Raw genomic sequence first — 15932 nt, 5'->3', positions numbered from 1 at the left:
ACGCTCACAGCACAGGGTTGTCCTGAGGGTTAAATAAATTAACGTCCGTGAAGCAGTTAGAACGGGTGCCTGGCACTTACAAGCTCTACACGAGTGTTAGCTGTTACTACAACTCTGTTGTTTCCTTTGATTTTGTTTGCCACTGGATGACATCCTATAGATGACAGGTGCTTTTCCACATTGAGTGCCTGAATGTGTTTAGAGTTGGCATATGTCTTGTTCTCTGCTTTTTTTTTTTCTTTTTAAAGCACCTTCCTGACTCTGTCTTGATTCTACTCTAAGTTCAAAGACTAGAGAACTCAGAACAGGCAAAAGTGTCTAGTCAGACTCATCACAGGCATAGGTGCTTGGTCTAACAGCAGCGTAATACAGCCGGCTGACTTGTTACTACAAATTAAGAAAACTTGGTATTCCTGAGAGGGTAAATTTCAGTATTTACCCTGAAATAATCTCAAACTAGTGAAAAAACTAACTTGTTTCTACTATCAAGAATAATTCTGGGGCTTCCCTGGTGGCACAGTGGTTGAGAATCTGCCTGCCAATGCAGGGGACACGGGTTCGAGCCCTGGTCTGGGAAGATCCCACATGCCACGGAGCAACTAGGCCCATGAGCCACAATTACTGAGCCTGCGCGTCTGGAGCCTGTGCTCCGCAACAAGAGAGGCCGTGATAGTGAGAGGCCCATGCACTGCGATGAAGAGTGGCCCCCACTCGCCCCAACTAGAGAAAGCCCTCGCACAGAAACGAAGACCCAACACAGCCATAAATAAATAAATAAATAAAATTTAAAATAAATAAATAAAAGAATAATTCTGAACGCTCCTATCCTCAATTTCCAAAGCACAGCCAGAGAATTGAAATATTGTCCTCATTGGTCCAGAAATAGCATCACCAAGGATTCACTCTTGGGCCGCTGAGAGTTGCAAAGACTTAGACGAGGTTAGGCAGGGATCGACTAGAATGTAACAAAAAACAACAAACTGACTCTAATCTTTCACCCAAAGCCAATGTTTCCCTCAGAGCCTGCAGAAGCCCTGGGACGAAGCCCTGGGTGGATGTTACCCGTGCAGAGGGATCCTGCGTCACAACCCATCACACCCCGCTTCCCAGCCATGGAAGAATCAGGCATTTGGGGACGGAGTGGCTTGAAGGTCCAGCGAGGAGGACAGGCCTCAGCTGGAGATGGTAATGATGAAGATCTTCAGACTTGAGTCACTTAGATCAAAAGCCACCACTGGTATCTGTGGCCAGGCCTGCCCACCCATCTTTGCTTTAGGAGAAACGTAAGTGAGAGAATGAAAGAGAAGACGCAAGAGAGGAAAGGGAAGAGGATGGGAAGGGAGAAGAGATGCAGGGGAAACAGGAGGGAAACCACGGAGGTGAGAGACCCTGCACCTTCTCCCTTTTGAGAGGCAGAGAGGAAGACAATCCATGAAGACCCAGACCCCCCTCACCCCCAACCTTCTGCAGGCACAGATGACAAAACCAACTGATCTCAGAGTCATCAAATAGACAAAGACAAGCAACAAACCTGGTGGCTAAAATGTCAAGGAAAACGAGCTTGGGTAAGGTCTGCTGATCACTACGTCAGTATTAACACCAACCTTGACCAAACACTTCCTAGATGCCAAGGCACAGCGCTGGGTAAGCCCTTTTGCTCACTTACTCCCCCAAATACTGTCAAGCAGGTCCTGGGTTTTATTTCCCATTCTGGAGGACGGGACTGGGGTTCTGTGGTTAGGTAACTGGCCAAGTAACCTGCACAACCAGCCAGGAAGTGGCCAAGCAGGAGTTTTCACCCAGGCTCCACACTCTTTATCAAACAGTAACACGAGGAGATGCTCCCCTCTGTCCCGTGCTTACCTAGACCCAACACCGAGATCCCAATTGCGCCCATCCTCAGCTTGGATCCGAGCTCTCATTACCACGAAGCCTTCCCCGTCTAACTGGAGGAGAGGCAGCGCCACCCCCATGACTGCTCCAATGGAAGTGTTGCCTGGCTGCATTCACACCCCACCCGCCCCAGGCCTTCGCTGTGTTTGTCCTTGGTGTGGATTCGTCAGTTGCACTTCATTTCCATTCTAGCCTCTGTGTGGCGGTAACATCGGATAGGGCAGCTACTTCACTTTTCCTCAGTCAGCTTTCTCAAGCCCTTCCCGATGGCCTCCCAACGTGCTCCTCCTGCAGGCGCTGGCACGGCTCTGCTCACGGAGGCCAGCCGGAGCAGTCTGGCTGCAGCCCTTCCTTAAGTGCTTGATTTTGAAATGATATCAACTCTTCTAATCTGTGAATTCTCTGCATCAATCACGTTACATTTTGTTTCCTGCAAACCAAACCAGAATGATGCGATGCAACGGAATGAGTCAACAACTGAGACTTCAGGGACACTGCTCCTTAGGCAAGAAAGGGACCTAAAGGGAACTTCCACTCTCCACTCCCTGCCTCAGAGAGTCATCTTTCCAGCCACTGTGGCTCAACGGAGCCCAGCAGCCTTCCTGCCGGGCCCTGAGGTTCTGCTCAACGTCTGGAGTGAGGCTGCCCCAGAGGCTCCCTTCCGAGGGCTCTCATGCACCATCCCCCTCCCCCACCCTAAGCCAGGTCCGGAGTCATGATGCAGTGGGAGGGCTGAAATACAAGCAGGGCCTCCTCGAGGCCTCAGCGTCAGATCAGTGCTCCCCTACATGGGGAATGAGTGGAAAATTCCTCGCTGGTGCCAAGCACATGAGCCCCTGCGTTCAGCCCGATGGGCTAAAAATAGAACTCAGCATTAGGCATCCCAACTACCCTAGTGATACAGTCCAGAAACTGTCAAGTCGAAGAAGCCCGTTTCTCTAAAATTACTGTTTACTCTAGGACGGGCTTAACTAGAAACGGACACTTGGAGAACATTCATCTCGGCCCCTCACCAGCAGCTGTGTTTCTTAGCCGCCTCTTTTATGTTGTCACGCACCTCTCCTTTGCAGTCCGAGTCCTCTAGTGTCTCTGGCGTGGTCCGCTGCGCTCACAGACGGAATCCCAGATGTGCTCTCCCCACGGAACATCCGAGTCTCCCCTCCACCTCTTGTCCTACCAGGTCTGCTGCAGCGAAGCCCGCATTTCTTCTTAGACATGGCGCTGCAGACTCTGGAGAAACGCTGCCTTTGATCTTTCCTAGCTACAGAAGCCTGGCAAAGCGTACAACCTGCTCATCAGCCCATTAACGTCAAGCAACCGGATGTGTGGCCAAGCCCCAAGCAAGCCTGCCACACTCTGTCATCCTAGCATGCTTGGTCAACCGGGGGCTGTCTGTTCTGGGGGCTGGTGCCGCCTGTGTGATTGGTGGTGGCGGGAAGTGAAAACGCCCATCTGTGTTATCATCATCCATGTGACCCTACTTAGGCATCAGCCACCTAAGCCCCTCCCCCAATTAGAAATCGACAGGACAGCCTGGTTTTGATTAAAATTGAACAGATCTGTTTTGAATGATAATCAACACATAAAACGCTGCGTGAATCTGAGGTGCTTTCACCCCAAATGATCCAGAAACAGGAATGTATCCAACACTACACATATTTACTTAGTGTCTACTATGTGGCAGGCAGACAGGCCAGGCAGGATACTTCTGCCTTCAAGAAGCTTAAGAGTCTCCCAAAGAGTCAGTAAATAAATAAGCAATTACAAAACAATGTGATACAACTCAACCAGGCAGGGCTGGCCTGGAGATTTCCTGAGACCAGAGGATGCGTAAGCAGGGGGCCCAGGAAGGGAGCAGCCCAGGCAAAGGCCAGAAGGGCCATCGACACAAGACAGCACCTGGGGCTATTTCTGGGAACCTCTGTCACCCCCATCAGAGGGGCCCTTTGCCTTTTCTTGCCAAGTGTCTGCTTCTGGTCTCTGACTGTCCCTGAAAGAATGCTTGATCAGCTACAAGCGTACTGATGACAACTTCATAAAATTCACTTAGTTCTGAGTGTTTTTTATCAGCTCCCTCTTCCCCATTTGATTTTTGTTTTTGTTTTTGCGGTACGCGGGGCCTCTCACTGTTGTGGCCTCTCCCGTCGCGGAGCAAAGGCCCCGGACGCGCAGGCTCAGCGGCCATGGCTCACGGGCCTAGCCGCTCCGCAGCATGTGGGATCTTCCCAGACCGGGCCACGAACCCATATCCCCTGCATCCGCAGGTGGACTCTCAACCACTGCGCCACCAGGGAAGCCCTGATGTATTTTTTTAAAGAGGGACATATGTATGTACATTAAAAAAATCTATATATATATATGTAAGCTTAAAGACTCCCAACTAATCTTTCCTATCTTTTTAGCCTGCCCTGAAATCGGTGCAGATCAGGAAAATTCAATCATGTGAGCTGGGCCACTTTTTCCCAGGCTAAACAAAAGAACCCTAACGAGGAGTGAAAAATTAAAATATCTACAGAATTCTGGTATTTGAGGAAACATCCAGATCCTTTTTATTATGAATTTTTGAAATCCTAAGTCATATACTACACATGAAATGACAAAGAGGTTAAGGGATTTCTTTCATTCTTCCCAGAAACAATATTGCTTCTCACTCATGAGTTCACAGCTGAGGGTTTAATTCTACACGGCAGAAGTTGTCTTAATAGGGAAACATTTTCTTTTGTATTTCAAAACGAACCAGCCACCAGGTGACATCAACAGAACACCTAAGTCTTCAGTGTTGTCCTCTTTTCACCCTTTGTGAATACTGCATTCATTTTCAATATTAGTATTACTGTGAAGACTGGCCAGATTCATAATACAGCTCTGTGGAAAATTCCTTTGGGAGGTGAACTGACCTTTTATTCATTTCAGTTATTATGGCTTTAAGGCAGCATTGATGCCATGCTTTGACTTAATCAATAAGTATTATTTCTTTCACATATAATTAACACAGCCCACTGTATTTTATGTCTGCTTTTCTACTCGGAAATGAAATCTAATATAGACTGGTCAAAGGGAAAGCATCATTCACATTTAATATTCTTAAATATGTGTCAGTGTCTGGTCGCGTGGAAAATGAGCAAAGCCATATCTGGTTTCAAGAGAAACCAGACTAAATTTTAAGATGCATCATTCCAGCCTTTGCCTTTGTGCATGCTTGGGTGTTGATGACCGCAAAACATCTAGCTTACCTAAGAGGCGGTAGTTAATAGGGGGGCATCAGAACAAACCTGGATTACCTAGGAACATTTAGGAAGGGCGGAGACTTGTGGGGCCCAAGGAGAAGAAATGTGAATCAAAAGAAGTAAGGCTGGAAAATTCTGGATCCCAGAGCAAGCAAAAGAAAGGAAAATTAGCCAGAACCATGATTTTTAATCCACCTATGTCTCACTGAAGAAGTCTCTTGACCTTTCTGGATTCTATCGTCTTTGAGTGACCTTCCCAAATTTATTACTGTCCCATCCCCCGTGCATACCTGGGAGAAGCAGTGAGGTGCCTTCCCCCAACTCACACCCCTACCAAGAATTTAGAGAAAAGGTAAGTAAGATTAGCCTCTGAGATGACAAGCAACACAGAAGAGGTCAGGGTAGAGATATGCAAAGTAACCCCTAAGGGGAAGGACCGGCCCTAAAGCAGTAAGACAAGAGCGGGTCATAGAAATGGAAGCAAAGCAAAGGGAGACTGGAAGAGGCAGTCACCAGGGCGAGTAACAATCGCACAGCCTCCCACATGATTTCAGGCTGGAGTGGGGATGGGACATGAGGTCACTGGATGCCTAAATAACATTCCATCCTCATCAAAGCTTCTTATGAGGCTAGACTTTGACTCTAAAAAGAAATCCCACGTTTATCGGGTTTGTAATCATTCTCTTGCTGGTCAGGTGTATTACTCATTGTTAAAAAACAAGTTGGCGTTCTAATTGTACATCTACTTGATTTCTCTTAGTACCTCAACGTTCCTCAGAGTGACCAACTCTGGCAAGTGTCTGCATGTGCAGAGCTGCTGGCTTGAGCCTGGACCACACTGAGCCTGCTGGTGAATGGACTCTTGGGGATCCATCTGGGTGTCCCAGGGGCCTTCCTGGGTCATACTTGTCCCTTTCAAATCCCTGTAGAGAATGAGTCTTCCTACGGACCGCCTCTCAAATCCCAAGATGGATCCCTACTTCTTCTTAACTCAAGTTAAAAAACCTGGGTCTGGTTTTCAGCCCAGAAAACATCTCCCCACGCTCCCTATGTGCTTCTGTATCCCGATGCTGACTCTCATCTTTCACCAAAGTGGGCTAAAACATCTTCACCCCTGAACTCTTTGCTTAGAGGTACAGTCCTTCTCAAAACTCTACCCTGTTCCTCAACGTGCAAGTCAGGATCCACTCCTTCCAAGAAACCTCGCCTTATATTCCAGCACTGACTTCTCCTTTCACTGGATGCCAGAAACAGGTAGGATCAGTACCACATGACTTTCACTTAATGATACTCCAGTCTTGTACTAATGCTTGAATTGCCCTGTATGTGTTACTGTTGCCTACCTCACTTGCAATTTCTCTGGAAAAGGTGGAAATACAACCAAACAAATAACTGGTAAACTCCATAGGACGGGCTGTGCCTTTTAGGAATTCTTTGCTAGTCCCCATAATAACTGGGCACAGAGCAAACGAGTAAGAAATACCATCGATGTTTTTACAGGTATTTTTAACGTTAAAATGCCTAGGCACGATCAGCTTTTAAAAACTATTTGTTCACTTAACAACTTTTTATGCATTTTATACTCTAGGTAAGATTCCTTACTTTCCGCCCCCCCACCCAATAAACTCATGTTAAAGAAGCATCTTAAGACTAACATTTCTTGGGGCTTCCCTGGTGGCGCAGTGGTTGAGAGTCCGCCTGCCGATGCAGAGGACACGGGTTCGTGCCCCGGTCTGGGAAGACCCCACATGCCGCGGAGCTGCTGGGCCCGTGAGCCATGGCTGCTGGGCCTGCACGTCCGGAGCCTGTGCTCCGTGACAGGAGAGGCTGCGGCAGTGAGAGGCCTGTGTACCGCAAAAAAAAAAAAAAAAAAGACTAATATTTCTTGGCGCATCTCTGAACTGATGACTTATCTACAATCGTCTCCCCATTCTTTTCAAAACATCTTCAGCTGCACTACGATCAAACTGTTAAAGACATTTTTACTTCACAAAATAAAGTTTTCTATTTTGTATCTATACAGAGTTCGGAGGGAATGTTTCCTTTCTTTTTTTATGGTTTATTAAAATGGGCTAAAGTAATCAGAAACAACTTCATTGACCATTTTATCAGGTCTCTTTCAAACCAGGTTGATGCTGGGATTGTCAGAGCTGATCAGCAAACTGAAGGCTTTTATTGTGGGACTTAAAGAGTAAACTGATTTCCAGAGTTTGGAATGGAATCCCATAATAGTCCTAGTAGACCATGCCTGGCCCAATAGGTAACTATTGAATAAACAAATGATTTTGGCATACTGCCTGCGAAGTTATGCTGAAAGGTGGGTAACTAAATAAAACAACAAATTTTTTAATGAAAAAAGGAAAGCCCTTAATCCCTAAAATGAGCACCTATGAACATACATCTATAAAACCGCCAGTGGGAATACCATTCTAAAATACAGCAAAGAAACATCAAGAAATGTGGGTGTAAACTTAATGAGAAAGTTTATAAATGCTGTGTAAGCTTTTAAGTTTTCATCAGGAAAGAATAATTTGCCTTAAGGTTGAAGTTTCAAAGCTAAAACATTTGCAAGTCACTTAAACATCACACTGCGATGAAATAACATTTAATTATCTTCCTAAAATCTCCAATTTAAAGATTGACACAGGGATAATAGTTTTCAACAACCTGATTTGAAACAAAAGAGGAGGATGGATTCACTTCAAAATATATTTTCTCTAAAAAGACCTTTAATCAGCTACTATTTCGAAAACTTCTGTACCAGAGCTTAGAAATATGAACATTATAATATTGTTGTACTTGTAGCAAATCCTTCCCTTTTATAATAATTACTGTTACAAGGCTTCCTTCAACACCTTTTGGTGACCATTTCTCTTGAAAAAAGGGCTTAATCACTTCCATGTTGGATGTGCAGATAACTGAGTGCAAAGGTTGCATACTTCTATTTGTCAAAAGCACATAAATGTGTACATAAATACCTCAGTTCTTAGTCACGGTAGCAAAAGCCAATCCCACTGAGATAGTTATTTCTACTGGAAGAGAAGGACCAGGGGACTTGTAAGGCATCAGTTTAACTTTCCCAGGTGGTACGTAACCCTCCTTTAGGTCAAGGTTCATAAACACAACTGATAACTAAGATGTTCCCAAGTGACCTCCTCGTAATGTGTTTTATATTAAGCCATTCATTTCCCTGCACCTGGTCACATACTATACCTCAAGCCATACAGCTGACGCCCATGAGTAGAAAGGAGGGAACTTCAACCTCTCGTTAAACTCCATTTCATGCATTTTGAGAAATCCAAATGTGTGTGATAATAAAATATACCACAGAGACAAGAGTGGTATATTTTATTTTATATCACTACTAGAAATGCCAGCACATTTCTAACAGTGAAATTAAAAGCATATCTTAATCCCTCTGCAAGCTCACAGGCAAATGTCAAAAGCAAAGAGGCTTTGTGTTGGAATTGTCATACAATGCTTGCTCACACTCTGTTCTCCATTCCCTGGCTGTGAATTTTCCTTCCAGTGAAAACTGGAACACACCCTCAGGCTCTCCAGCTTCTTAAGTTTTCACCTCTATGTTCTTCACCCCTACGTGAGGCAAACACGTACAGAGAGAATAACTGGACCAGTGCTTGCTTCTCTGACCTTAAGAACAGAAATTACAAGGATGGATGCTGTTTGTCAAAAAGGGTGGCAAACTTTCAAAGTTACCAGTTGGCCAAGGGAAACACGTCTAGCTAATCTAAATTCCCCACTGGACCGTCTTAGATTTCGCAGGTACATTAAAATGCAGTAAGAATATTCCAAGGATTTCTTGGCAGTTTGAATTTCAAGATGTTGGAGCAGAGCCCTCCTGTTTCAGGAGAATGCAACAGTTACATCTGAGACTGCAGGAAGGCAATTATGTAAGGCACTGCAGAGTATGGGAGACCCTGGTGTTTCTGCCAACACCGCTCCCATTCGGCACCGGGAGCCAGTCAGGGCGGCCTCATGCTCACCCACAAGACAAGTGCACACGCATGCCGGGGACAGGGACAGAGGCGCTGGCTCTGGCCTTCTCTCTGCCCTTTGGAAGGAGGAGGGGAGGGAGAGAGAGACAGGGAAGGCAAAGTACCGTCTTGTCCAGGCACTGAAGGCAGTTATAAGGCTTGCAGCAGCAGTGGCCCATCTCGGCAGGCTGGCTGGCAAGGGGACCTCCTTCATTCAGTGTGTCGGCGGGTAATCGCTAAGGCGAGGTGATGGCTCCAGCGAGAGGGGCGCGCCGCTGGGAGCTGTCACAACTTCCATGTGGTCCCCTCGGCTACCTTATTTCTCCTAATAACTTCTGGAATCCGGGAACCAGAGGAAGGAGAGAAGGAGGAGGAACGCGGGGCGGCCGCGTTGGGTTCCCGCTGCGGGGAGAGGCAGGGCGGGAGCCAGGAAGGGAGGGGACAGTTGGAGGGAGGGTCACTTTGCCACTGGAATCCTCAGAGTGAGGCAAATCAATCGTCGCGTAACAATCGAGCATCTACCGATGCCACCTCCCGGAGGGGACAGCCGGCGCGCCGCTCCCAGCCCTCCCCCTCGCGCGGTCGCGCCCCGGCGCGACGCAGCCACGCCTGGAGAGGACGCAGGAAACACAAAAGGGCTGGTCTTCCAGGGATGCTTGGGCTGAGGACCACGGAGAGGACTGCGAGAGACGTGGCTCTGCTCAAATACTGGCTTTCTATTTTCCCGAGAAGTAAAGACGCTTATAAACGTGATGCATAATACACGGCCTTTCCTCCATGTAACCCGCCTCTCAGGGCATCGTTGCCTGGGCGGAGCGGGGCGGCGCGGAGGGGACCACCCATTGCTCCTTTTCAAATTTGTGTGCCACGAACAGTTTTGCCCCATTGGAGGAAATCTTTATATTTGAAATACAATCGTGAAATCGCTTGTCTTATTTGACAGACCAAACCATTCAAGTGGCTTAAGTAATTAAAATTGGGGTGTGGGCAGCTATATCTCGTGGGCATATCAGCATAAAAGTCTTAGCGGACTGGATCTTTCTGGACGATTTGTAATTTTTCAAAGAGTTCAAAATCAAAAAGGGACAGGGGTGGGAGCGAAGGTTTTTTTTTTTTAATTTCAAAAGAAACGTGGTATTTAAAAATATGTTTGTGTAATCCTGAGAGAGATGCAAATATTTATGAAATTAACTTTATACTTCCTGATATCTCAGGGGAGAAATCCTGAAATGTACAGTCTGCAGAAGTATACAATTTTGCCCATTAAATTTACCTAAGACTGGAAGCAGACAATAGTTAAAATTAGATAATCTTACTAACTTGAGATTTTTCCAAGACGATTTTAATTAAGTAGCACAGGCGACTTAGATTTGCTTGTAGAGAGGTCAAGGATATTTGGTGATTAAATAACAACAGACCAGAATGTTTGTCGTCAACTTGAAAGAATAAACTCAAATCTTTCTTTAGCACTAACAGGTAAACTGGTATAATTCTTTAGGCTGTTTCTATTAAAATTTTAAATGTACATACACTGACCCAACAGATCGACTTCTATCCTACAGTAACACATATATACGAGAGTGTATGCATAAGGATATTCAGTTTAGCGTCATTTGTAACAGCATAAAAACGGGAACACCCTCCATATCTAGCCCCTTTCCAGTGTATGGAAATTTTTATGAAAAATGAAGCAGAACTATACACACATATGCGTTTGTATACGTCTACAATAAATCTGTTGGAAAAAATCCCACCGTTCATCCAACAGCAGCTGATCCTTGGGGAATGGAAAATAGGGGTGAGGGAGTGAATTTCCACTGTTTACCATCTTGCCAGAATGTATTACTTTTATTGTTTTCAGACAAAGTGTATCAGGGGAAGGCAGTGACCACCGCCTGGGCTCTTTGATGTCAGGAGGTACACAGGTGCCTCCCTCTCACACAGGCTTGCCCTCTCTGGCAGTGAGCTCAGGCAGACCTCTCGGAGAGAGAAGAGCTGACAGGACCTTGAGCTTCAACCTGGTCTAAGAGCTGTTGCTGGAGGCTTTTGACACCATGGGAGAAAAACCTGATATTGCAAGAAGCGATGCCTTGGTACACCCATGTTCATAGCAGCACTGATCACAAACCAAGACACTTGGGAAGCAACCCAAGTGTCCATCGATGGATGAATGGATAAACAAAATGTACCCATCCATACAACGCAATATTATTCTGCCTTAAAAAGGAAGGAAATCCTGTCACGTGCTACAACGGATGAACCTTGAAGACCTTACGCTATGTGAAATAAGCCAGTCACAAAAAGACAAATACGGTATGATCCTACTTACATGAGGTCCCTAGAGTCGTCGGATTCCTAGACACAGAACGGTGGAGATACTTAATGGGGACAGAGCTTCAGTTTTGCAAGATGGAAAGAGCTCTAGAGGCTGGAGCCTCATAATGTGACTGCACTGAATGGTACTGAACTGTACACTTAAGTGGCTGAAGTGGTAAATGTTATGTCATGTGCATTTTACGACAGATAAAAATAAAGAAGTGGTGGCGTGCATTCCCCTGGGCGTAGGCGGTCCTTGCACAGTAAGTTTCTGATCAAGTGAAGACAGAGCAAAGCCTCTCTTGTGGGTGGAGCAGCAGGGCAGGGGGGCTCTAAGAAGCTGGCGTCTCCCAGCGCCATGTGCAGAAGGCTTTCTTCGGGCAGAACTGCGTTTCTGCACCTGAGGACACGGTTTCCTTCTAAATTAGGACTTAGATTGCACCATCCTAGAAAATGACTGCTTGTTCTTGTGAGAGGTCTGAGCATGCTTGCTCCCGCTGCTGCCCACAGGAGAGAGGGTGAGAGGCGAGGCTTCCCAAAGAAAGACGGATTCAGCTTCTCTTCCTGTGCACAGAGGGCGCCAAGGGGCCCGGGACAGGCTGTGCTCAAATCGCACACATGGTGAGATCTCAGAGCAAACAACCCAGATTTTGAGAAATGTACCAGTGTCCTAGAGTTACGCCGTCTTTATTTGGTCAGTGAAAAAACTTCAAATGTACTCAAAAACAGAGGGATAAATATGAAGGACCTTCATATACCCAGTTTCAACAGTTACCAAGATTTTGGCACATATGTTACATCTATCCCTTTTTTATTTAAACTTTTTTTTTTCATATGTCCATCACCCAGATTCAGCAATTATCAAGATTTGAAACTTTATTTTCACTTGTCCCTTTTTTCTTTTTTTGTTTGTTAAAGTATTTTAAAGTCAAGCCCTACATATTTTAGTATGCATTGCTGAAAATTCTGAGCATTTTTACATAATCACAATGCTGTTAAAACCGCGAACAAAATTTACAATATATCCTTGCATCTAACACTTAGTCTGTAATAACATTTCCCTGGCTTCTCTGAAACAAAATTATTTTACAGTTGGTTTTCTTGAGCCAAACTAGGTTCACATATTACATTAGGTGTTAAGTCTCCTAGGCCTCTTTTATCAACCAGTAGGGCCCACCCTCCCCTTCCTATCTCCCTGCCGCCATTGATTTGTTCAGAAACTGGGTTGGTTGGCTTATAGAATGTCCCACATTCTGGACTTGCCTCTTTGCTTCCTTGTAATGTCATTTCCCTTGTTCCTACAACCCTGTAAATAAAATTTAGTTCTTGAGGCTGGATGAGATTCGAGGTTGAATGTACCTGGGCAACAATACCTCGGATGTGATACTGTGGGCATGACCCTGCAACCCATCGGGAAGCACACAATGACTGGGGGTTCCATCGTCAGTGATGCTACAGTGAATCAGACGTGATGGCTTCATCTCTTCCATTATGAAGTTCCCCATCATCAGCTCATCTAATGCTTTTGTTAATGATTATTACCTGAATCGACTATTTCATTAGGAGTTACGACATGATGTTCTGACTCTATCATCCTTTTGCATTTCTTGGCTAGACCTTTTATACAAGAAAAGAAGTTTTCTGTATCAACTAGGGCGATTTCAATTCCCAGCAATACAGGTTGTACAGGAAAGATGGGATAAATGCTCACTCCTTTCCCTTTAAGTGCCAATTTTCTTAATAAAGACTTGGGGTTGTAATGGTACCCAATGAGGTTATTTGCTTTCTCTCACTTCTTCTAAACATCATTATAAATTCATGTTTTTATGTTAATATACACAATGTGTTTTAATCGATTGCATTTATTACCCTTTTTAGATGCTCAGTTTAATCTCATCTCGGACCAATGGGAGCACCTTCTTAATGGCCCCTGTGTCCTTTTGACACAACTCATTCGTCTCCCTTTCTTGCTTTCTGACATAACACAGTATCTTAGGCTCACCTGGGATGTTTCCTGCTACAGATCTGGGACCAGCCATCCCACCCCTCCAGGTGCCCTGGTTCCTTCTAGTTGGGGGTGGGAGTTACACATCACAAATCCCATGTTGTTCATTGTCTTTTGAGGGCCACCTGTTTGGACCGAGATTTCCCTTGAAGGAAGTGGTCCTTCCCTCAGACAAAACGTCCTTGGAAGATGTCACGAAGAAATCAGGATGGGGCCTTAGGATGGAATGAGACAGTAACAGCTCCTTCTCTTGGGGCCTTTAGATGAGAAAAAGTGCTCAATGAAACTCACTTTGGGGGAGATCAACTGGCCTATACAACATGCCCAAGCCAAGGGCCGGCATAGGAATTTTCTAAAGAGTCCCCCAAATGCATGGATATCTGAAGAAAAGGCTAAACTTCTTGAAGGCATAGAGAATGGGGGATTAGACTACTGTAATTTAGCACAAAGGAAGCTGTGACCTCGCAGCCTGATGAAATCTGGGACATTTTAGTTCCTAATATTTAAAAAAAGCTTGAGATGAATTTTATTCCTGGTATATTTTTTTTTTGCATGGGAGTAGGAACAAACATTCAGAAAAGTTATAAGAAGGTCTATTGGGATACCTCTTCAGAGAAAACCTCATAAACACGTGATGTTTTAGAGCAATAAATAATGATGAACGTTAACTGATCATTAGCAGATGCCAGGCACTGTGCTTAGGGCTCACATGCAAACAGCTCATGTAACCCTCACAGAGCAACGCGAAATCAGCCCTATTATCGTCTTCATTTCGCAGATGAGGAAAATGAGGCTCAGAGATCGGACATCCTGCCGTGCAAACATCAAGCAAGGAAAAGATGGAGTGGGGTCCTGAACTCAGATCTGACTCAGAAGCTGTGTCTTTACCACTGTGCTTTTATCTGTAAGGCCTACATAATTATAAGTCTGTGTTATAATCTGGATGAGGGATGTGAGTATATAAAAATATAAAAGAAATTCAAACATACTTATGAAATTGCCCCACATTTTCAGAATCTGGAGCAAGAGCCTCTACTGTAGTGTGTGTTTTTTTTTTTTAAGGTACATTTACAAACCAATGTACGAATAACTTCAAACTGACACAGTAGAAACCTTGGGCATAAGTCAACGTTAAAATAGTCAGTTTTATGATTCTTGTTTCTCTGTCTTCCTTGAACTTGGAGTTCCTGACCTATCCCCCAGCCCCAATCACCCATCAGACACAAGGCTCCCTCGGCTCAAACCCGACTGCGCTGTCCCATCAGTGCCACTTCACCTCTTCTGCCTGATCCTTCCACTGGAGTGAATTTTCTCCTTCTCTCTGATTTCACGTCATTGTGTGTACTTGCTGTTGCTCATGACATTCTGCTCCATGTAATCGTAATTGTTTACATGTGCCTTCCCCAAAATATCCCGCCCCCTTGCTGTGCCTCCCTCAGTTCACACCCACGGCACCAGCAGTCTGCCTTGGGACTTGGTCTCCGTGACCACTGCCTCAAGTGACGCAGGAAGGACCTCGCAGGAGTGGAGCTCAGTGATGGTGGCTTCCTGGCAGAAGCGTTTTGTTGTTTCGTGCAGTTTGTCAGCCATGGGCCATGTGCAGGAGGTCAACGAGATCAGAACTGTATGTCTGTCTCACTACTTATTTCAAAAGAAAAACCATGAAAAACGATCATGAGAGAGCCTCTTACAGACTGTCAAGGCAACCATCTGTTTATTGTGGTTCCGCCGTCCATGCCCCTCCTGTCTCCATGCATCTAAAATATGGGCTGCAGCTCTTGCACTGGATTTCAGCAAAGGGGATGCCAGGAAAATATGCACAGCATTTACCAGACACAAGCCATCTAGAGATTTTAATGAGGTGGGAACGGGCTGGAAAGGGAAAATATGAAACAGAAATTTTGAAACTGGAAGTAATTGATGGTTACGATCATTTGCATACAGACAATAGATGCTCTGAAACACCTTTGATGTAATAACCAGGATCTAGAATATTAAGGGTATTAAAAAAAAAGAAACAAATGACATATATACTATTCTGTTCTTAGATACTTGTCAAAAGAGCTGTCACTTTTCTGTAATACCCAAGTAGGAAGGCTGCTATTTAGGTATGACAATCTTTTTTGTTTTTAATCTGTTAGTCTTTGACAGTACCTTTATTTTTTTTCCTTTTAAGTCAGTGACTAGGATGACTGCAGGAGAGGTATCCTCCTTAAGTTTCCACATTATATTCAGAAGAGCTGTCTACTCTTGTAAGAGCCGTGAAATTCAAAATGACCTTTACTAGCTGGATAAATAGGCTGGACAAGACTGGATAACTGATAGAATCAGATACAGAGATGGGCAACAGTTGGCAAAGCTGCAAAGTGCATCTGTCTATCTGACATACATTAGATAAGAAGGGTGGTCACTGTGGACCACAAGCCGAATATCAGTCAGCAGTGCGACTGACTGGCCATTATAAAGAAAGGGTGAAAGGACGTGGACACTGGAGTG

At 45.1% G+C, this 15932-nt stretch overlaps 1 protein-coding gene across 4 annotated transcripts in view; it reads right to left on the bottom strand.

Moving 5' to 3' along the window:
• Positions 1-15932, bottom strand: part of MTUS2 (microtubule associated scaffold protein 2) — a 342336-nt gene that overhangs the window by 50724 nt on the left and 275680 nt on the right. The window contains exon 1 of one of the 4 annotated variants that reach the window (XM_065896123.1): positions 9241-9294. The exons of the other annotated variants lie outside the window; for them this stretch is intronic. Coding sequence (XP_065752195.1) covers positions 9241-9294 — 54 coding nt within the window. Of the gene's footprint in view, positions 1-9240; positions 9295-15932 lie in introns of those variants that run through there. 4 annotated transcript variants of the gene reach the window in all.

The sequence above is a fragment of the Phocoena phocoena genome, chromosome 18 (assembly GCF_963924675.1).
Source record: "Phocoena phocoena chromosome 18, mPhoPho1.1, whole genome shotgun sequence".
In the NCBI taxonomy this organism is placed as follows: domain Eukaryota; kingdom Metazoa; phylum Chordata; class Mammalia; order Artiodactyla; family Phocoenidae; genus Phocoena; species Phocoena phocoena.
The sequence above is the reverse complement of the archived record's forward strand: the minus strand, read 5'-3'. Positions and strand labels throughout refer to the sequence as shown.